This window comes from Amyelois transitella, chromosome 14 (assembly GCF_032362555.1).
Source record: "Amyelois transitella isolate CPQ chromosome 14, ilAmyTran1.1, whole genome shotgun sequence".
NCBI classification, from domain to species: Eukaryota; Metazoa; Arthropoda; class Insecta; order Lepidoptera; family Pyralidae; genus Amyelois; species Amyelois transitella.
In genome coordinates, this window is record NC_083517.1 from 5608474 (window position 1) to 5632464 (window position 23991).

The 23991-nt window shown below is 32.7% G+C and overlaps 1 protein-coding gene across 3 annotated transcripts; it reads left to right on the top strand.

Annotated features, from left to right (window-relative positions):
- Nucleotides 1-1545: 1545 nt before the first annotated feature.
- On the top strand, nucleotides 1546-23185 carry LOC106135224 (synaptotagmin 1). 3 transcript variants are annotated; one of them, XM_060947954.1, is made up of 11 exons: nucleotides 1546-1704; nucleotides 12584-12679; nucleotides 13399-13521; nucleotides 13884-14026; nucleotides 14213-14311; nucleotides 14451-14645; nucleotides 14959-15135; nucleotides 19310-19418; nucleotides 20021-20154; nucleotides 21846-22050; nucleotides 22350-23185. In XM_060947954.1, the coding sequence occupies exons 2-10, from the start codon at nucleotides 12589-12591 to the stop codon at nucleotides 22038-22040; spliced, it is 1266 nt and encodes a 421-aa protein (XP_060803937.1). In that variant the 5' UTR covers nucleotides 1546-1704; nucleotides 12584-12588; the 3' UTR covers nucleotides 22041-22050; nucleotides 22350-23185. The 3 variants fall into 3 exon arrangements, with proteins under 3 accessions (XP_060803937.1, XP_060803939.1, XP_060803938.1); XM_060947956.1 differs by having other exon boundaries at nucleotides 14219-14311; XM_060947955.1 differs by lacking the exon at nucleotides 1546-1704 and adding an exon at nucleotides 7499-7618.
- Nucleotides 23186-23991: the final 806 nt, after the last annotated feature.

Here is a 23991-nt window from a genome sequence, read left to right on the forward strand (position 1 = left end):
CAGAATTGTTAAAATAAAAATATTAGTCTTGATTATTCGGCGTCGATAATTAAAATTGAAATTTTTTACATACATACATATGGTCACGTCTATATTCCTTGTAGGGTAGACAGAGCCAACAGTCTTGAAAAGACTGATAGGCCACGTTCAACTATTTGGCAAACTGCTAACTGATGAACCAGAGAACTGAAACGAACATTTTCTGACATCTAGTGGAATTTTTTCGAACTATGAAATTCAGTAGAAAGCAAACCAACACGAACCTTCACACCAAACGGTGCAGATTACAAAATTCTGTAGAAAAGCAGGGAGAAGAACAATTTATTTAATTATATATCGAATAGATGGCAACCACAGTAATTTGGCTAAATTAATTAATCTATGCTATGATAGAAACACAAAAAGAATATTAGACATATGCCTTATCAAAGTTAGTGAATTAGCCCTAATTTCTAAATTTTTTTACACATTTTTCCACAACCAAGTTCAGGGGTCTATTCACAAAGCTTAACAAGGCATAGTCTTGTTTATTTTGTTTCATTATTTGAATACATTTTAAATGTAAAATTAACATGCCTTACACATCAACATGAGTGTTTACACACCTTAAACTCTATCTGAATCAAAGAGTTTAAGGTGTGGAAACACTCATGTTATTTTGAATATTAGTTAAATTTACCAGTGTGCCAAAACGGCAACCAATTTTCTTTATAATTATAATTGCCACAAACATTCGATAGTTTTATTGAGCTTGATAAGTACAATACGCGCGTTAGCGTAACACCTTCATTTTCAGTACCCTTTACCTGTAAATATAAACAATAAAATGTGGTCACCTACTAACAGATATTTGAGAGAACAAACAGTCAGTAAAAGTTTTCGCTATCAAAAACCAATCACTTTTGTTGAATTGCAAAAGAAGAGTGCCAATTTGATTATTATTCTCTTTATTATACTTAACTAAGTAAGTAACCAATGCAAGACTTGAATAAAATAAAAACGTTCCTATGTCATCGAAGTTTTCAAAATAACCATTCTGATTTGCAGATAAAACTTCGAAAATCAATGATGTTTGGCAACACAAGGCGACCAGTTACTCAGTTAGCAATGAAGCGCTGCTTTTTCAGCTGTAGGCGGCCTTGAATATGTTTATCTCTCTCTTACACACAAATTGGAGAATTTTCCCGATTGCTCAGCTGTTATTTCCAAAGCTCGAATCGGTGAAAAATTTTATGTTGTTTAGATAAGATTTAAATTTGTTGTTTAATTTTTACTTGAAAATAAATAAAACTGATATGCTTCTAAATAAACTCTATATCTGATTTGCTTCCATATTGGCTAGTTAAAACTAAAAAAATACGATTAGCGAAACCAATCCAAATCACACGCTGTGATCTTACCAAACTCAATTCTATAAGCCAAAAGTTTAGCTGACACTTGCAGAAAAATATGGCTCCTTTACAAATACTGTATTTAATCAATCGCTAAGGTGCTGTAAAAATTTACAGCGTTTACGAGAATGCCGCTACATTGCGCTGAAAAGTCGACGACAGCGCTTGCTGACTGAAAACATCCCGTCAGTCTCCTTCCGATCGACGCAGACTACACACGACACTCCCAATTTTATTCTGTGAAACCTCTACAGTTATGGGAATCTATGACTGTACTGTTGTTCTCCTCACCTAGTGCTCCATAGAACAATTGGTAAGCATATTTCTTTATCATTAACAAGTTGTCACATAAATAATAAGGCTGCAGGGAGCTCGTATACAACAACCCTTAGAATCGGTCTCGTTACGCAACCTTTAAATATAAATATAATTATTCTTGACTTCGTTTCCTTTCATTTAACTAGTCTAGTTGAATTTATTAATTTAATTTTAAACTTTTTAATTAGTTTTTATTCCAAATCTTGGTTTGCATAAACAAAGATGTAGTCGAAGTAGGTATATTTAAGAAGTCATGGCGTCTCTAAACGATTAAAAATAAATGTTGAGTCGGAACATTACTGCATACACTTATGATAACCTTATTAATTTACTAATTAATTACATAGACACTGAATCTTCGCAAGTAAAAAAAAATATTTTTAATCACATATAGGTATTAATTAGTACCTCGATTCCAATAAAATATTCTCTGGATATTGAACGTATTGTTAAGCCCTTGTCGGTGGTAGTAACTTTCCCATCCAACTATAAGTGTTCTTTTTATAATATACGTATGTATTGACTTTTCACAACGCATACTGCGCCTTTTTCTCCTTTTATTTTTTGGTTTCATCAAACTTATTACATACTAGTAACAGATTTTTAATCAAATAAAAAAAATATATACATACATACGTATGGTCACGTCTATATCCCTTGGCGGGGTAAACAGAGCCAACAGTCTTGATAAGACTGAATGGCCACTATTTGGCTTAATGATAGAATTGTGATTCAAATAGTGACAGGTTGCTAGCCCATTGCCTAAAAAAGAATCCCAAGTTTGTAAGCCTATCCCTTAGTCGCCTTTTACGACATCCATGGGAAATAGATGGAGTGGTCCTATTCTTTTTTGTATTGGTGCCGGGAACCACACGGCTTAAAAAAATATATCAGTTTGTATTTTGGGTAGTTTCTTTAGTTTGGGCGTTAGTATGATATGTAGCCGTTTCTTTATTACTACGCTTTTTTTTTTGAAAAATAATTCATTCTAGATTTTACCAATCACACATCTTAAATTGGTTGTTGTTAGTAAAATGGTAAATGAATGGAACTGACTGGGCCGACTCCACATAAACATGAGTTATTACGTTATCTGATTTTTAAATAGGTAACAAGAGTAGAAATTTTTATAACTATACTTTTTACTGCCGAATGAAGGACTTACTTACATTTGTCTTAAAGGTTTCGATTGTATAAAGGTTCGAGTAGAAATTTATTCTCTACATCAATTTCAAACTGTGTTGCTGCAGATTTTCATTACCGACGATCCATTTCCATTCACAGTTAAAGTAAAATTGGCGGAATAAAAAAATAGTGTACACTTATAAGAACTGTTAATTATACTTCTATACAAACGTCTTTTCCGCCTTAATCTAAAGAAAGAATGAAAAATCTTTATTTGGCGCAAGATGTAGGTAACATTACATTGTTTATAAACATAGAAATTAAAAAAATACTTGATGCGACCAAAAAGGGTTTCCACTTTCTACTCAGCATATGCATGTGTATGATGAGGTTACACAATGCGCTGATTTTCAGGGAAATTTAGTACGGAGGAGGCTTTGCCATTCAATATAAAGAATACATCTATCCGCCATCTCTTATTCTTATCCCTCTCACTCACTCATGCCCGTCTTTTTCACTTTGAGGCTTCATTCACTTATAAAAAATGCGTTTCTTTCCTACATTTATGTCCTTAGGCACTAAATACATTTTAATCTAAGTATTTTATTCATAATACGTCTACATAATATTTAAAATGTAAATAATCTTTTGTTATGTTTTTACATTACAATTCTGTAGTAACTCAATCAGGAATTCCACTGTAGGTACTATACTCACTTACTTTTTTATTTACTGATGTAACTGTTGCCATTAATTGGAAAAGATAACGTTACTAAACAATGGAATTTATTTATACAAAGAATTACGTGATATTTTTTCCACAGCACCTTTTCGATGATATTTAATTATCAAGCAAACATCATTCATTCAATTTTAAGCAAATTTCCAAAGGATGATAAAGTTATATTTAACTCCATTGTTCGAATTAATTTACATAAAGCGTAAATTAATTCGAACAACGAATATGTAGTTGGAAAATTCGAAGTAAAAAATGTGCAGGGAATGTACTTGCTCGAAAACTTTATTAGAAAATAGGTAAATTTAATAAATGACGTCAGTACCTATGCTTTTCTGAGACAAAGCTTTTTAGGCAAACCCTTCGAGCACCAGGATATCTGTTAAAGTTATCCCCAATTTTTATTTTATTTTAACACAACTGCTCCAAAATGCAGCGAAAGCGGGCTTACGTCTCCGAATATGTCAAACACACTTTTACTCCAAGCGAGTATTTTGAATGACCTTGGTGAATTGCTGCTCGGACTTCCAAGTTTTGTGGGAACTTATGATATGGGACAGGGCATGTTCCGTAAATTTATACCTTGCAATAAATAGAAAGTGTACAGTTTTCAGTCGAGATTACCAACCATGCTAGTGTCAAAGCCAATTTATTGCTAGAACTTGAAATCCACCTTATACAAATTTACACGACGACCCACACCCATACCTATTAGATCGTATGTAAACCCTCGTGTTTAATTGGTATTTGTTTCTATTGACAAAATGAATTCTGCGCCTGAAGCCTGACTTATACACCATTAATAAGTTACGAATAAGGAATAATACCTATTTTGGTACTTCGTACATAGCTAGCTAGTTATGCTAGAGTTAGTCATTGTTTATTGACTTGCTTCTAGCTAATGCTAGATGTACTACTAACTGTTTACCTGCGACTTCATCAGCGTACGTAGATAACACAGCATTTTTAGGGTAAAAAAGCATATGACCACTCCTTCTCTTTCCAATGGATATCGTAAAAGGCGACTAAGGGATATCCTTATAAACTTGGTATTCTTCTTTTTGGCGATGGGCTAGCATCCTGTCACTACTATCATCAAGCCAAAAAGCTGAACGTGGCCTTTCAGTCTTTTCAAGTCTGTTGGCTCTATCTACTCCGCAAGGTATACCTATATCTGTGACTATAGGTATGTATGTCCGTAATCAAATGGCAATAACGGAAAATTGGATAACTAGTCCATTGGGTAAATTCGTATTTGTTTGACGTCCCACGTGATAGTAGGTACTATATTACACGGATTGTTATATTCGGATAACAATAACATCGGATAATAACTAGATAGATTTAGATGGCATTTCAGTTCAATGGGTCTTTGTGATGTACTGTAATACATTGTTACATTAATATAAGCACAATAATACACGTATAAACTTGAGATTCCTCTTTTAGGCGATGGGCTAGCAACCTGTCACTATTTGAATTTCAATTCTATCACTAAGCCAAACAGCTGAGCGTGGCCAATCAGTCTTTTTAAGACTGGTGGCTTTGTCTACCCCGCTAGGGATATAGACGTGATCATATGTATGTATGTATGTAATGCACGTATAGTGCTCTCCCTCGGGAGAAAGTAATTTGATCGAAAATTAATGTAACTGTAATTCAGGTAAAAAATGTGGTTTTTATGTTTCTAATTTTCAACAAAACTTTTACTTTCCTTAGGTTTGTTTAACCACTTAAAATAAATAATATTTCATTTAAATTCCAAATTTTGTAAACGTAAAGTAGATAGCATTAAACAAAAGTAAGGGAAAGGTTTGTTACTGTAATGCTCACTTGTTTGTACGATGGGACGCCTTAGCTGTAGCTTGTGACTGCAGTGGACACGGCATTTTTCAAAAAATCAAAGTAATTAAAATGATTTTTACTTGGACTAAAGGATTAAAGCTTTGTAAGAAAATGAAAACAAAAAAAGCAATAGAAAAAACATCTGATAGATTGATTTGTTTTGCTCCAAGGGCAACCATATAGCACGCAAAATAGAGTAGTATTCACTAATATCAGAGAAAATGATGGATTTTTTCAAGTTTTCTTAAAGAGGTAATCATAACAAGGACTGAATTTTTTCTAATAAGAGTCATAACTCCACCGACAAAAATGTTCTTAAATTTAAGAAGAAAACCAACAACACACAACTCATAATATAGGTTTATTTAATATTCTTGTTGGTGGAGTTATTGCATTGTTATTTATTGGTACAGTTCGACTTAGGAGTCGAACTGTACAAGCAACAATGCGCAGATTTTGAAACCTCCTCCATTTTTGAAGTCAGTTCAAAAGAGAACAATACCTATCAAGTTTTTCTAGTACTCGCGTTCATAGGAGTAACTCATATCGTTGGCCAATTTTCCTGCTATATATCTACGAGAAAAACTTCAGTGAGGTGAGAATAAAACGTTATTTTGCCTGAACGCCTTTCTTGAAAGCAAACAGAAGAAGGTTTGCTGTACAATGCAAATAAATGTGAGTTTATGGTGTTTAGGACGGTCTGCGGCAAATACCCTGTCTCCGTGCCTGACATAAGGCTAAATGGTCATATTTTAAAACGCGTATATCAATTTAAGTACCTGGGGCATATTGTCGACGACCGTCTTAGAGACCATAACGATATGGAGAGGGAACGCAGGGCGCTGGCGATCAGATGCAATATGTTGGCACGTAGGTTTGCGCGTTGTGGTCAGCAAGTTAAATTTACGCTTTTTAAAGCGTACTGTCAAGTTTTCTACACGTGTAGCCTATGGGCCAATTATACGCAGAGGGTCATCAGTGACCTGCGAATTCAATACAACAATGGATTCAGGGTAATGTTCGGGCTATCCCGCGGGTGTAGTGCATCGGATATGTTCGCTCAGGCACATACCGATGATTTCTATGCTATTTTGAGAAAGAGATCAGCCTCAATGCTTAAGCGAGTGCGGGCCAGTACGAATGCTATCCTGAAAACCATTTGTGGGAGGTATGATTCACTCATTATGACAACTTGGGTGAACCGATGCATTACGGGCCGAAACATTGTAGCCAAATTATAAATGTTTTATTTTTATTATTTTGTTATTAATATTGATTTATACTAACATAGCCAGTAAGTTAAATTGTTACTAACACTATGGATTGCAAAATCTGAAATAAAGAATTTATTATTATTATTAAAACTATTTAACTGTAAATATAAAATTTTTCGAGTATTTAAGGTTTGCGAATAGCATAGGTATACTGCCACTGAGCGGATTATTTCCCATGACTAACGATAAATTTTCCGAAAAATCGGGATGCTGCACCTGATGCTGGAGAGAATAATTGATATGGAACTATTTTATCTTAAGTAACATTATTCTATTTTACATCGTACCGATAACGTGTCTGGGCTATTCACAAATGTTAAAAAGAAATGCTTATGTCCAATAGTGGTATACACTATCTTCTATTTATTTTTACTAAAGCGAGAGAAAAGATAATATATTATTATGGACCTCAGTGCAAGTGCAAAATAATTTGGATATTTATCCAAAAAAAATAATATTCTTGCGATAAACAACTAACGATACAACTACTTATCAATTTCGAAGGTAAAACAAAAATCGATACTTATGTATGTTGCATTACTTAAAATACACCCTAACCCAACTAAATTAGTTTTATCCAGCTAGCTTTTCTTTTTTAATGTAATTAAACCAATTAACTGTATAAACATGGTAATCTGAAAAATATTTTGCCATTCATCTTAAGGTTGACTATTCGATATACGCACTTAAGGTTGACTATTCGATATACGCAGAAAGTGACGTACGTAGCCACTTGGCGTAGGGCCGAATCGTCAGCCATCGCGCAGCGCCAATCGATCGAATGCGCGCGCATTCTCCTATCTTAGCTTCAACAGAACCGTGACTCTGATCAACTTTGATCTCGTAGAAATGTGTCGATTCAGTGCATAGTGTCTGCAAAACAGAAGTCAAGAAACTGTCGGTCTAGGAAAGGAAAGTAAACGAAAAAGGTCAGTGCGGTTTTAGAATCCCCTCCCATTTCTCAAACCCGTATGGCAGCCATTGAATTTTAAAAGGTTACTCATAACTTCCTCTCTAATCCTGAAGTGTATACTTATATTTACTTTCTAAGAAATGTTATAGCATAACCATTTAATATAAGTTCTTATTATTTAAATAAAATTAAGTGAGATATAGCAATCTGCTGTTAAGCAAAACAGGGCGATGAAAGCCAAAGATCATTATAGAATTCCAAGAGGCTATTTAAATTTCATAAAAAAACAATGAATGTTTGCTAAATTTGGACTTACAATACAACCTTTATGTAGTTTCATTTACCTTTAAAATACAGCCATATGTCCATATTTGAAAATCTATTTTTATAATGTAACTTTATGTGGGCGTCAATATGTGACTGAACTAAAATATATACTTACCAAGACTAGACAACAGACCTTATAAATCAAGCTTATCCTATAATGTGTTTTCTTCACAAATCCTATCTGCTACAGCATCACTTCATATTTCTAAACAAGCTGTTCTAAAGGCCGAATGCCTGGTAATACAACCATACAGTACCCTGAATATTAAGTACCTACTTAATAAAACGTATTATGATCATCTACTAACTAATGTGCCACTAGTTATTTATAATCTCAGAATCTATCCCTATAGTTTAACAAAATTAATCGTCTTGTAAATCTTGTACTTAGTGTTAGCATCTTCATATTTTATAATAAACCTCTCTATCATCTTTGCATGATCCCAGTTACTCTCTCAGCCTTCAAAACTCACGTTAAGAAACATTTTTTATTTTTCCTTTTTCTGTCTCTTCGAGTTCAGCTTACCTACTTGCCATCTTTATAACTGGTTCTCTAATCAGCATATCCTACTTTAATTCAGTCACTGTCGGTAAAAGAAGTGAATTCGCAAATTCACTTCTTTTACCGACAATTGATAAGATTACATAGGGCAATTTTAACTACTTTAACTTTGAAATGTGTAATTTTTTTGCCATATAAAAAATACGTCGCCTGCCGTGACTAAAATTCACCCCAATCCTCTGCCCAATAGAGGATTGGGCTGAATCTTTAGTCACGGCACTTCAAGAGTTCTATGTTTTAAACACTGTTGATTGAAATAATTACACCGTCAATTTATATTTTTGTAAAACATTGTACGAGTAGCTTTTTGTCCTTTTCCTTTATCTTCATTGTATTTTAATACAATACATTTCTAGCTCTATTTAAATACTTATCTATATTTCTGAGGCGTCACCCAATTAAGTACAACTTTACTTTATATGCCAAAGGTTAACTGACTGGTTCTTATATTATTTTTATTCTTCATTGTAATATCATCATGTTATGTTGTTTAATTTTCACCAAATTTCTTAAAAAAATTCTACTGTTACTTTGCCACATCAAGAGTAACAAAGGTTTTTTTTTTATATTATCCATGGGAGCAAAGCCCCGTGCAAAATCTAGTCACTAATATTTTGAACTTCAGTTCACCGAAAATATAAAGAAAACAAGGATTTTTTTAAATATACAATTGAATAACGTTTAAGTACAGCGTTTCGATTTATTGTGTTAGATGAAACTGGCAACCAAAACAATACCTTTTTTAATCTATTCAAATAAGGTGAAGACTGCCGTAATATTAATATCTTAATAGCATAATATTTAAAGCCAATTTAAATTATCTAATAATCTATATACATAATTTAAATAATAACAACAAACTAAAAATATTAACCATAAATTGATATGATACCCCATATCATTTACATTTTTTCATTTATACTTTACATGACCAATATGTTGAAACCATGCCAAACTATTACTCCAATTTGAACGCGGTTTAGATGTAATTAAAAATTGCTGTACAAAATTTCCTTCACTTCAACCCTCTAAGGGGGCAATACAGGGGTCAGCTTTTATGTTTTGAGATTGTCGTCCAATGGATATAGTAATAAAGCATTACTATAATTTATTTAAAAAACTATAATGGGATAGTAATAGTTGTATGAAACTTCGCCATTTTGTATATGGGACACAAGAAACTTTTGAATTAAATAAATTTTCAGTTGTAAAAATATAATGCATTTATTTAATTCCAATCATATAAGAGTGAAAAGGGCGTTTAAGTTTATGAAACTTCATATTTTTTTACGCTGATGATTGAAAAAATCACAATGCATTTTTAATGTTCTATTTATCAGATCTTGACTTGGTGATTAAGGGATGTCCGGGAGGAAGCATATATCCTTTCAAAATAAAAAAAAAATTACTTAAACCAATTTTTGTGACGGAGCTTTACGAAATGATTCATACCTTTTTAAAAAAAAAAAAATGAAACAAAAAAAAAAACAAAAAAAAAGGTATGAATCATTTCGTAAAGCTCCTGAAGCACCTAAATTCAACATCACTATATAGTATAAAACAAAGTCGCTATTTTAGTCTGTTTGTCTGTATGCTTAAATCTTTAAAATTACGCAACGGATTTTGATGCGGTTTTTTGTAACAGGTAGAGTGATTCAAGAGGAAGGTTTTTATGTATAATAGCTTTCCGCCCGCGGCTTCGCCCACGTGTAATTCGGTTATATAAACAGGCTCCATCTTTTTCTATATCTACCACAGCATGAGGAATATAATTCCCATTAACAAACAAAATTTCTTGAACCATTTTAATTAGAATTTTTTTAACTAAAACTATATCTATGGAAATTAACTAAGACTAATAAAGTAACAAAGAAATGAATAAAAAATACTAACTAAATATACTATCAAAAATATCAAATCTAATCAACAAATCAAAAATTAACTGAAATAGAGAGTAAAATAAGTTAAATAAGTCAAGTTAAAAGTTAATGAATCAAACGAATAATAATTTCAAATCAAAATATTTGTAGTGTGTAATATGTAGTTTCGCGTATGTCCGCTAGGGGCGCTGCTAAAATTACACGATAAATTAAAATATTTTACGCTACCTAGCTAAATGACGGTAACGAAACCATAGCGCGATCTATCTCGATGCCAACGCCATCTATCGAGCATCGAGACAACTCGTGATAGTTAATAGAAAATAAAATTCGGGTGTTTTATTTATGCATACCGATTACGCCGAGATTTATGGACCGATTTACGTGATTCTTTTTTTGTTCGGTAGAGTATACTTTCAAGTTGGTCCCGTTGTTACCTAGTCAGGATCTGATGATGGTATTCCAGGGAAATCAAGGGCAAACCTCAAATTTTCAGACAATTACGTTTTTGACAATTTCATAGATCTGTTTAAGTATTTGCGTCTGATAGTCATCATCCCATGTGAATGAGCTGATGATGGAAGGTACAACTCCTCAACGGTTAGGAGTTGAAAGAAAATTCTTACGAAGTTATACGAACATGTGAGGCTATTAGGTTGACCTGATAATAAAAAGTAAATCTCATTAACGTTAAGAATTTAGGTGAAAATGGATGCGGACAAATTTCGTAGCTGTTTGTATGGGTAGTGTTAACACAAAATAGGGATTTAAAGGCGTGATGTTATTAATGTTATGCATGTATGTACATAATTATGTATGTTATTATGTATGTTAAAGAGACGACTGAAAGTTGTCATACAAAGTCTTTTTTTTTAAGGATGGGAAATCATCAAATGACCTCTCCCGCTCTGGGTGGAACGGAAGGGAGTGTCAGACTTTTACTGACTAAAACCCACCTCGTTCCTTCAGTTGCCCTTTGCGTTCCGGGGCCACGGCATCTCGTTAGAACTTTCCCGCAGCCCCGGCTCAGTTTATCCCGTTTCCCCCTCTTGGGGGTTGACATTTCAAAAATCCCTTCTTAGTGCTCACTTATGTTACTAAAGGAACCTCTGTTCAAAATCTCAGACTCCTATACCGAGCGGTTTCGGCTGTGCGTTAATAAATCAGTCACCCAATCGCACCCCCTAAATCACGATTGGAGGGTAGTTTGAAAAAACTTATAATGTCAAACATATTTACTTGCCTATGTAAGTGTTCATGCCAAGTTTCAAGTTTATAAACCCAAGGAATAAGATTTTTCATAGAAACGTTTTTACCCCTTTTCCCCCCCTTGGGGGTTGAATTTCCAAAAATCCTTTCTTAGTGCTCCCCTACATATCCCAAGGAACCTACATTCCAAATTTCAGCTGTCTACGACCAGTAGTTTCGACTGTGCGTTGTCTGTCAGTCAGTCACTCAGTAACGGAAGAGTTTTATATATATAGATAACATTTATAATTTTGCACCCGTGCGAAGCCGGGGCGGGTCGCTAGTTAAGTATATACCATAGTCTGTCGCATGCCACAACTGTCCCAGAAAATATCCTACTGTGCTGATAACGAAAAATTAATTTGGCTGATTAGCAATTATTCCCGTGCATGGAGGCCGACATACTGGCCACCGAGAATACAAAAAAAAATATTGTTTTAAAAAGAGAAAAATATTAATTGCGCGCTAAAAATTACTTTTATCGCGCAATTAATAATAATTGTGTTTTCGAGAGCAAAAAAAATATAGTTCTATGTATTCTTCTTTAGTGGTTCTACTACAATAAATCTATAATTATAATTTATTAGTTTGATTATCCAAAGTGCACTTTTCCTTCAACGAAAGTATAATCGATTCTTCAATTCGCCACAAAAAATATTTATTTTAGAGAATCATTTGTATCTAGAATAAATAATCTCACATCCGATAATTAATGAATTTGAAAAGATATCAAATGCCGTACGGGAACCCTGGAAACTTCTCGTGTCGCCATGCCGTGAGATCCTTGCCACAACGAACATCATGGGGCATTGGGCATCGTGGCATGTCACAGCATGCCTCACGATGTTGCCATGGTTCTAGTGATTGCTTAACATTGATTTGAGAATCTCCTTTTCTTGTCAGTTGGCAATTTTTGAAGTTTGACTTATTAAAACATCAGAATTAATTTCATTATTTTTGGCAGACAAAATGTCACCTCTTCTGGCCAGGCTGTTAAGATGGCGGCGAGAAACTGCGGAAATAAACGCAGCCGAAGAAGGCGGCTCCACCACAGAATTACGTAAGTCGATAGTATGCATTTTCGAACCTAAGCGATTCATTTGAAAATTTTAAACTTACAATTTGAACAGTAGCGACCACATTTATTTGTAAAGCTTAAAAGGTTAGCTTATGAATCTTCAAATATATTTAACTAGCGGACAAGCCCTGCATCGCAGTATGTCTCTTGAATATTTTTTTGTAAGTTTATGTCGTAAAAAAACAAGTTAACTTCTGTTTTTCACATATTCTGGATCAACACAATATTTGAGTTATTAAAACCAACATACTTACCATGTTGAAGATTTTCGCAATTACTTCATTCACAATTAATTCGTTTAAGTACCTACTTGTAATCTAAATCAATAGGTACTTATCTCTTTTATTTTTTAACTCTTCAGATCCAAATCTCTAAATAACTGAAGATGATAAATATATGTATATAGATCCTAAAAATCGTGAACACTAACGATTACAAACGTTAGTTACCGTTAGCAAATGATGGTGACTTCTAATCGAAATATATTTAATCTTTAATAAAAGCAATGATGACGGTTTATCCCGAGTTCAAATACACCTCAGAATAACAACTCAATAATACGTTGTTTATGATATAATATTATAAATTGGTTTACGTAAGTAGAGTACATTCCTCACATTATAATATTTGTCGTGTTAAGTAACATGTAAACACATAACCTTATGAATTCACAAGGATGTCAAATACATGCTTCTTTGCAGCTGGGGAACTATCGATGGAAACTACGTCAATACCACCTTCCCAAGAGACCATCGGGGAGGTAACGGCCGACATTGCCAAAAAGATCGGCATGGAGACATGGCAGTTTGTTGCCATTCTTGTTGGTAAGATTATTCTCTTCATTTCAATTATTTGTCACATTTATAAAAAAACAAACACTGCCTAAAAATTTGCCGTGTAGGTGCTGTTATTGTAATTGAGATTAAGGTAGATAAGGACAAAAAGCAGTAACAAATAGTGCGCGAAAAAGATACGTAATAGATTAAAGTGTTTTTAATACTCAATCAGCGCTGACAAAGTTTTGGTTCAATATTTGTAGTTTTTAAAGTCAATATATTTTTCATAAATAGATAGAAATAATCTCAAGTTAAATAATGATAAAAAATACCTTAAACTAAATAAACAACCGTAGATATTGCAAGTACATAAGACAATGTTTTATCAAATATAAAAAACATTTTGACAGGCGTTGCGGTCGTGGTGCTCGGAATATGCTTCTGCTGCATCAGAAGATGTTTCCGCAAGAGACGCTCCAAGGATGGCAAAAAGGGTATGAAAGGAGTCGACCTGAAATCCGTCCAACTCCTAGGTTCTGCTTACAAGGAGAAGGTAATGTTACAGTTCCACCACATAACCATATTTTGTTTTTTGTTTCTGATTTTTTATAGTGAACACTAGTTACTCTCATATATTTTTTTAACTTACGTGTCCTTTTACACGTGTAGATCGTCGTCATTCATGTACTTGTAAGATATGAGATATTCATGTGAAATTTGGCGCGGGACATGCATTTAGGTTCAGCCGGACATGGAGGAACTGACGGAGAACGCCGAGGAGCCGGACGACGGTGACTCCAAGAAAGAGGAGCAAAAGCTAGGCAAACTCCAATTTAAGGTACGAATTGAAAAGAAAAGCTCGTAAAATTCATACTTTTTCAATATCTAATAAATTCTGGTTCATATTAACCTTAACTCAAAAAACTCTTCAGATGATTAAGGTTGCCTTCATCTTCATGATAAATGTTGATTTTCAGCTCGAGTATGACTTTAATAACAACAGTTTGTCAGTTACTGTTATTCAAGCGGAAGATCTTCCAGCTCTAGACATGGGTGGGACATCCGATCCCTATGTGAAAGTTTACCTTCTACCAGACAAAAAGAAGAAATTTGAGACAAAAGTCCACCGAAAGACCTTAAGTCCAGTTTTCAACGAAACGTTCGTTTTCAAGGTGAGCGATTATAGTTTTAGCTATTTCTCTATTTCCGTGGTAATGTCCAGAAAATAGAACTAGACTTTCATGTCTCAACTACCCTTTCGTACTCAAACATATGATTTAGCTGCGGCTAGGTCCACTGACCTGACAGAAGAAGTTTGATGTCTGTGACAACACCATAAAACGATATCTGTTTTTAGTGTACGCATGAGATCAAATCTACGTAGTGGTGTTTATAACAGAGATCTTTTGAAGTGTATTATTATTTCATAGTAAGTATTAAAGTGAATAAAAATGTTTGTAATAATTACAATTATATGTTATTCAGAACGTACCCTACGCCGATGCAATGAACAAAACGCTAGTATTCGCAATCTTCGATTTTGACCGATTCTCAAAGCATGACCAGATTGGCGAGGTCAAGGTGCCACTTTGTCAGGTAGACCTGGCGCAGACCATCGAGGAATGGCGAGAGCTGCAGAGCGTCGAAGGCGAAGGCGGTCAGGTGCGAGATATACACAAAATCCATTTAACAGTTTTTTGTACAAATTTAATAAATCTAATGATATTATAGCATAGATTTGTATTTTGTAAATAGATTAATATTCCACCCCTTCACAAGTCGAGGTTGAGGTGTGGCTGAAATGAACAAAACGTTTTACTTTCTACATTAACTGCATTACTAATACAGTAAATATAAGCTTATACATATAATAATGTGTTAGTATCTCGTAACACAAGTTTCGAACTTACTTCGAGGCTAACTCAATTTGTGTAATTTTTTCCCGTATATTATAATTTAATCTTCTTTTCAGCGTTGATATTTTGGTAATAAGAAATTTACGATAATTTTTAACTTCCATCTATTTTTCGTTTTGTCGAGGTCGTAGGTAAAACATGTCGGTTCCTTTGTTACTTAACAAATGTCTACCTATCAAACTATTTTAATCTCTTTTAAGAATATAGATAAGAGTCATTTAAGATGAGATCTCAAAATGAAAAGTATACCTTGCTATGACTCTAGGTAGATGATAATTTTGTATACATTTAACAATGTTGCGATAAAATTAAGAATTGGTACATAGTTAACGAATCTGTTAACAGTTACACCCAGGTCACATCAACAGCCTATTTTCTGAAAACACTTAACCATATATGGAAATACCGTCATGATTGCACAACATAGAAAAATAACTTTGAGCAACATCTTATACAATGTTAAATAAGGAAGATATTTCTTTTTCTTAGCTTTAGGCTAAACTGGCAAAACACACTACATACACGCTTTTCATAAGAACACTTTTATTAAGTCGTACAAGACCCTCATCGTTGTGTTTTGGCAGAATAGCATTGTTTCTTTCAATAATTATTACTTTTAAATCACTGTTTCAATAAACACCAATTCTTTGTTTACAATTAAAATATTTCTTTGTGTATCTCCATTATCTCTTATCTGATTTAAATTCAACGGTTTTTTTGAAAAAGTGATTTATAATTTTGAGATTTTATGCACTTTTTACTCAGAGGAACCTTGACATACATTATTGTAACGCGTGCCGCGTATCGTCCGTTTCATCAACTACGTCATTGTTAACAGATCGAGGTCAAGGCCCCTCAATGGATTGTCATTTATTTTTCTGATAAACTTGATTTTGACAGCAAAAATATATTTACTTGGTTTTCTCTTTTTCTCCATATTTTCTCTGCTCTGCTTGGCTGTGTTTGATTGTGTCCTGAACAATCTTGCATGCCGCTTCAAAAACGAAATGATCATTCACGTAAGTATTGTTTTGAGACACATCAAGAATTTATTATTGTATATTTCAAATGTATAATAATGGGGCTCAAAATTTATTAAATATACAAACATCAAACGAGTATTTTACAAGATATTTAAAATCATAGGAGAAATAAGAAAAAAAAACATAAGAGTACTAAATATTCACCTTATACCTATCACCTATCATACCATATTATTTTTCGTGAACTTTAAGTTAATCCATCCAACACTTTGATTTATTTTCTATGCGGCTGGGGAATGTTGCATGTCTGTTCTTTGTTGTGCTCATTTCTAAATGATTGTCATTTCATGCAAGTGCATATTAATTAAAACTTCGTCATTATATTTTTGGTAAGAGTAGAAAACATCTACCTAAATGATACACAGTTCCAAAACATGAAGTGACAATTGAAGGTATTCGGTGGTATACTATTTAATTGGCTTAATGTAAGTACGTCATGACTGATTCACTTTTGCTTTTGCGTATTTCACCTAGTCTTTTGCAGCTGCATTATCTATAGTTAATATAAATTTAATCTTAATTTTATTTTCAATTATAATCAAATACGATTAACATTTTTTAACTAATTAATATATCGAAGTATGTTACAGGCTACCTTTTGAACGAGGGAAGAATTTATTTCTAAGTATGATTGCATCAATGCCTTGAGCATATTTGACAACCTACATAATGGAATGAATATGCATGATAAATAAAATTTTATAATTATTATTATTTATAATAATTGAAAGGTATTATCATGAATGTGTTCTTCATTGATCTAAGGAAGGCCTGCTGTGCACTGCACGCACGTATAGTATACCTAATGTCAATTAAAATGGGAACGAAACAAAAGCTATAGGTTTTTGCTTACTTTTCTTTCTACTCAGAAATTAGGAAAAGTATTCCTTCCTCGATACTATGATACACGATTATACCCAATTATAAGGAAAACAATTAAATAATATTATTCTGATTTCACTATCGCCACAGAATACTTAATATATGTATTTAAAACGAACGAAACAGTTGAGAAATTTTCCAATATGATAATATGGACGTATTTATAATAATGTTTAATATACTTTATTTGACTACAAACAACGGCTCAAGGATATTATTTTTTATTTTTTTTAATTATACGTCAACGTTTATTTTTATTAAAAAGTAATAACAAACAATTATCATACGTACGTACCTTCAGTGAAAAACTTTATTGCCCAATAGGTTTTTAAAATTTTAAGCATGAAAACCTTTAAAAGATTTTGGATTGTTGTGTTCTTATTTAAAATACATTTAACAAAAATATTGTCAATAATTTAAACAAGTGCTTAATTGTTTTTGTATATATAAACGCCATCATAACAATGCATGTAAATAATTTTTTATTGTTACTTGTGATAAAGTGTAACAAATTTGCATAATAATTAATATAAAATGCTTATCTATATAAATAATTGTATTGAATTTTATACAACTATCGCGAGTTAGGATATCGTTACAAATGCTTACTAGGTATAATAGGCACTTGATGGAGCTGCTCACATACACCACCTTATCTATTGGTATAATCTACGTTAGTTTCGATGTGTAGTGCGTGTTTACTAATACCTTCAACTGAATATATTTGATTATGGATAATAATTAACCTTTCAAAGAAATTCAGTACCAATTTAGATAATAAAAAGAAGTTGGTTGTTCTTCTAAAAATTCAATGTTACATATTTGCTCCCTATATTGTTTAGATTGCGAACTAAGATAATTTCTTTGAAAGTTTAAGCACGTTCTATTTTATACATGTTGAATTTTATGCTTATGTTAAATGTACTAGTTTAGATATTATAATTGCGATCTGTTACTAAAATGGGTACTTAGTGCCGACTTAGGACTTCGGTACAAAGTGAGTATCAGCGGCCTACGCATAGGATTTATCTAGATGTACAGGCTGTAGCTAGGGATCTTTAAATAAGGTAAGCGTTAATTGATGATCTGAGCTGGGTGTTACAAAAATTATAATTGGCTACATTTCGGCAACAGATCGTAATGAAACACTCTGTCTTCTAAATAATGATAACCTCAGCGAGAACCGATTGCTTTTTAGGTTTGATGACCGTTGTTTTGTTCTGTTCGTCTTTTTCCATTGTGTAAAACAGTTTGTTTTGTTTTTATTTTTTGTTATAGAGGAAATGAATTAAATGTGCTAAAACGTTTTATGTAACGCAATGAACGTGTCAGTCAAATGTACGTATGATTAGATGCAAAATGAATCCTGTTTTGAGCCTTCGTCTCAAGTTTGTATGGGCTACGTCCAAGCACGTGCGTCAGGACAGTGTTTCAGTTTAAGTATGTTTATTTTTACTTCTGTTACCAAACACAGTAAACTGAAATATTGTTCTGCCATTACATCCAATACGCTTCTAGGTAACCACACGGAGCTATTGTTTTTTGTTTGTTTTTTTTTTTTTTTGTTTGGTGTAACGAGATTTTAAAGTGCCCTGATCCGCCCTAAGCCGCGTTATCTATGGTCCATATTATTTTGTTTTTACAAACAGCTTTACAAACCTGTTCCGTGAACGCTACAAAATTCCTACACAATGTATCCTATATTTCTATTCCATACAGTTCACACTCATTGAGCCTAATACTTTTATGTAATGGCGAGAAATTCAAAATAAAAACGGGTTTTAATAGAACGGGACCCCACATAAAAATTCCATAAGCCTCTGCATCGACTGCGCTAATAATAACTTATTTCACCAAAACAATACAAATACATTGGTACAAATATATAACACAGATAAGACTCCTTTTAAAAACCACAATCATTTTATACCTTGTTTTTACAAACATTCTTATCAATTACTTTAAATTGTATGATGTATGTTGCAGGACAACAAGTTGGGAGATATTTGTTTCTCATTGCGTTATGTGCCCACTGCTGGAAAATTGACGGTAGTAATACTTGAAGCTAAGAACCTCAAGAAAATGGACGTCGGTGGTTTATCAGGTACCGTTCTGCAGATTCATATTTTACACTTACGAAAACACTGCTAACCCTTATTTCTTTATTTTATCTAATTTCACAGGAACACTAGAACAAATAGGGTAAACTGTTTCAATATTTTTGATATCATTAAAGTATATTTACACTTTTAGAATACTAGCCTCCATAAAAGTCTTATCAAGTTTATTAAACAAAATAATAATTTTGGACGCTATCCTTTTGTTTGTACAACTGTGTTTATTACAAAGATTGTTTTATTTACTCATTAAATCAGATAAATTTTATGCCTTAAATAAAAACATCCCAATCCATAGCACCGACATGTTTTTTACCGTGTCACAATAGTTGTATGCCTTTCAGTTCCATCAATAAGACTAGTTAGTTTCATATGTTTTGCACCATTACAATTCATTAGAAATAACTTGGTTTTGTTAAGAACTGCTAAAAGTGTGGATGTCCTAGTTATCATATGTTTTCTGCCAAGACCACCATAGACACATTCAATTTGTAATTATATCCAGTCATACAAAGTCTTTTATATTATAATTAACATTGCATTCTTTACATTTTTTTTCATATCCTGCTACGTCGCTTCGTCTCTGCAGATCCGTACGTAAAGATAGCACTCATGCAAAATGGCAAACGTCTGAAGAAAAAGAAGACGAGCATCAAGAAATGCACACTGAATCCCTATTACAACGAGTCATTTACTTTTGAAGTACCATTCGAACAAATACAGGTGCGAGCCGAGATTGCAAAAATTGGTGTTGCAGCACATTGCAGGGACATTCTGAATGATTATCTATTAAAAGTTAAAAATTTAGAAGTTGCACTAATTTTCATTCAAAAATGTCCCCAATATGTGCGATTTGATGTTGTGAATTTACTGTCGTGATTACGAGTAATTTAACACCACTTGCATCCATGCCAATCCTGGTCCTACTTAAAGTTACTTTTGTATTTTTAATTTGGCATAAGTACATCACACATAGCATTCATGTTATATGTTTTTATCTATCTCAGTTTTTCTATAAAATTAAATATGAAATGAATAAGATGACTGAGACGCATTCTGACTGTTTTACTATAAAATCATTTTATTATAAAACAATCAATTTCATAAATGATATTTTTTGAATTCTATTTCTGTTAAAAGCTACTTTGCGATAATGTGTACTCAACAAACTCATCTTAAACCCAAAAAGTAAAACTAACTTAACGAAGGTAGGTAGGTACTTTCCTATTAATTTTTTTTTTTTTAATGTTGCAAATAATCAATATCTGGATCAGGCAATTAGGTTAATTTAGGAACATTGTTCTGTTTGTTGTGTTGCCTTTGTAATGTTTGCTAGTTTAATGTAGCGGTCCTTGTATTTTGTCTGCTATTTCCCTTTTACCTAACTTTATCTGTCCTAAGCCTTATACATACATACCTTCTCACCTATAATCCATCTTCGTATTATTTAAGGCCTGACTTATTTAATTTCATTTTTTGAAATGTTGACCTTCATTTGTAACTAGGTGTTTCATTTGAAGGTTTTCATTTTTGAAATTATTTTAAATACGTCACTGGCATTAAGCAATACATCCTACTGAGTGGTGTGGTCTGAATCTCCCCTCGTAACTGCATTACAATTTGGTGACTTCAAATTGTAATAACTTATGGTTTAAGGAATCCAGTCCCTCGTTCTTCTTCTACTATTTACTATCTTTTTATATATCCAGTTTGAAACCATTGCTTTGCTCCCTGCCAGTGTAAGTATCCGAAATGTGCTGTTTACTATGAATGGAGCAACAGCATGTTCTGCCATGATATGACATGAGACGTTGCTTAGAAGAATGTCGTCAATGTGGGTACATTTCACGTCGCATGATAAAATGATTATAAGGTACAACGACTTCAATAGTTTTACTCTGATTTCTAGTTGTTACCTTCTAATCTACACATGAAATTCTCATCAAATCATTTATTCCGATGATTGAGTGCAACAAAGTAAGAAAAGCATATTTTGAACAATAACAGGGTTAAATTTATTTCCTGATTGTTAAGCAGTATTACCTTGTTACGGAATTATCGTTGCCTACGTTCCCCGGGCAAACTTAGGCTATTCCAAATCTCATAGTAGTGTGCAAAAAGGGTACTTATTAACATTTTTCCGGTTACTAAAATACCCTAAAAATATGTACTTAATCATCGCTTACGCAATGTGGATATGATATTTACTTTTCTACTTCATAAATAAAACTACATTGGGTTCAAAAAATAAAACAAGAATTGGCGAGATATTAAATGATACCTTTCCGTTTTGTCCAGATGAACACATAATTATTATAATAATTTTAACTCAATATCATACACATATTGTAAACAATCATTACTAAATTAATGCATCACTAATTATTTTGTGTATTAATGAAATTATTCTTCAGAAAGTAAATCTAGTGGTAACGGTGGTGGACTATGATCGCATTGGCACTTCGGAACCAATCGGGAAAGTGGTTTTGGGCTACAACGCATCGGGAACAGAGCTTCGCCATTGGTCGGACATGCTTGCCAGCCCACGGCGCCCTATTGCACAGTGGCACACACTCAAGGACCCAGATGATGGCGAAAAGAAAGATTAAGGATCCCTTGGTAAATCTACATATTGCGTTATTTTTCTCCTCTATCTCGAATCTGTCAGAAGTCGCCCCACAATGCCGTGCTATTGAGCTTTTGTCGGCATTCGGGATCTGTTATAGAACAGTTTGCTAAGTGCAAAATTATTATTCTGTGGTAAGATGTGACCAAGTCTATAAGGTTTATGAGACGATATATCCCCGATACTATTATATTATTACATTTGTATTGAATGAAGAATCATATTGTTGAAAATTTTCACATGGTAGTAAATAAAAAATATTATAATGAAAAAATATTTTGTCTGATTTCAGAGTAATCGCAGATTGCGGTCACAGACGACGGAGTAAAGAAAGTGTCATCTGTACCTACCTACTTTTCTTCATTTGTCAAGCTTCCCCGTACAGCTATGAATGCTTTTAATTTTGTTTGTTTAGTTAAAATGTAGTTTTAATTAATCCTATTTTAATTATTGTGATAAATTTTAATACCTTATTTTTGGTGGGTTAAAACTATTAAGACCCTATTTAAATTTGATTTTCTACGCTCAATATTTAAGCATAAATCAATGGTGAGGCATGTTATCTGCTCTTAAAGCCGTACATAAGATGATATGTAACATAACTAATGGATCTACTTTATTTTATATTTCTTCAATATGTTCGACTCTTATTTCTACGAAGCGAAGAACAATGAATTTGCATTATATAGAAATTCTTAAGTTATTCGGATCCCTTTTGAACTTACTAGTGTTGTGATGCATGTATACAATGCTGCGATGTTCTCTTCACTTTCGAAAAAATTACACGACACGCCTCACCCTTCAAACCCCGCTTACAATCAATGAATACTCGTTTCGTTAATTATTATTAAAACCTTTATTATTGAATCAGTTATAAAAATATAGGTATCCATTAAAAATATTTTTCAGTTGGTAATAGTTCAATATTTCTATTATCATTTTTAATTATGCCAACAAACTTCATTGTGGTGAGCTAATATCGAAATTTTCCATTTTATTAATATTCTACATACATGAACATTAAAACATATTTACTTGATGTTCGAATCTAATTGTCTTAAAATTACTTAACGCCTATGTAAATAAGTTATATCCTGTTAAATTTATTACATTCTATTTTACTATCAAGTAAGTGTTAAAATATTGATACCCTTCTATTAAAAAAGTTCCTCTGTAGAAGAGAATATTTCGTAAGAGGAACAGCTATAGGCCTATTGAAATAAAATCATAAATTAGTAATTATGAAGATTTGGCCCTTATTGGTTATTACTTTTATTTAAACATGACATTATAGAAAAATGTTCACATAGAAATAAATTCTTTTTATTATAATCGTTAATCAAGTTTAACATTCCCGGATTACCAGTGATTGCTTTTGCAGCAATAAAATTTAGTTATAATTTACAATTTTGTTGCATGACGTGTAAAATATACAAATAATCTAGTCAAGAACAACTTGAAAAAAAAGACTTAGAAAATACGATAAGTCTTATTTGGTTTGCGGTTATTATTATGTAGTGCATTAAAAAAAATATCGGTTCTAGTAATATTATACTACAGAAATTATCCAACTAACCGTAACTTCCATCATCGAAACTTACAAATTTACATGCATTTATGTAAAGTCATGTTGTTGAGTAATTGAAAATTCTTTATATATCTTAAAATATGATATCGCAAACTAGACTGCCGATCTCTCGTTATGATTTATAATGAATTGTTTTATTAGATTAGATAAGTAAAATATTGAATCCGAATGTCAAAAATTTAAGTATTAAATGTATATCTATGCGATTAGCTAAAGCTTGACTGTTGTTGATCTCAAAGTTATGTGTTATTGTAATGTAAATAATGTAATCACATGTTATATTTCACGATCACGTAAAATATCTACATTCATGTAAGGTATAAAGAAGGGCTTCAACTTCAAGTAT

Bases quoted from the DNA above. Each gene is read 5' to 3' on its own strand.
- LOC106135224 (XM_060947954.1), top strand. From the start codon at position 12,589: ATGTCACCTCTTCTGGCCAGGCTGTTAAGATGGCGGCGAGAAACTGCG. The intron at 12,680-13,398 runs GTAAGTCGATAG...GCTTCTTTGCAG, and splicing joins CGGCTCCACCACAGAATTAC to CTGGGGAACTATCGATGGAA. The intron at 13,522-13,883 runs GTAAGATTATTC...ACATTTTGACAG, and splicing joins GTTTGTTGCCATTCTTGTTG to GCGTTGCGGTCGTGGTGCTC.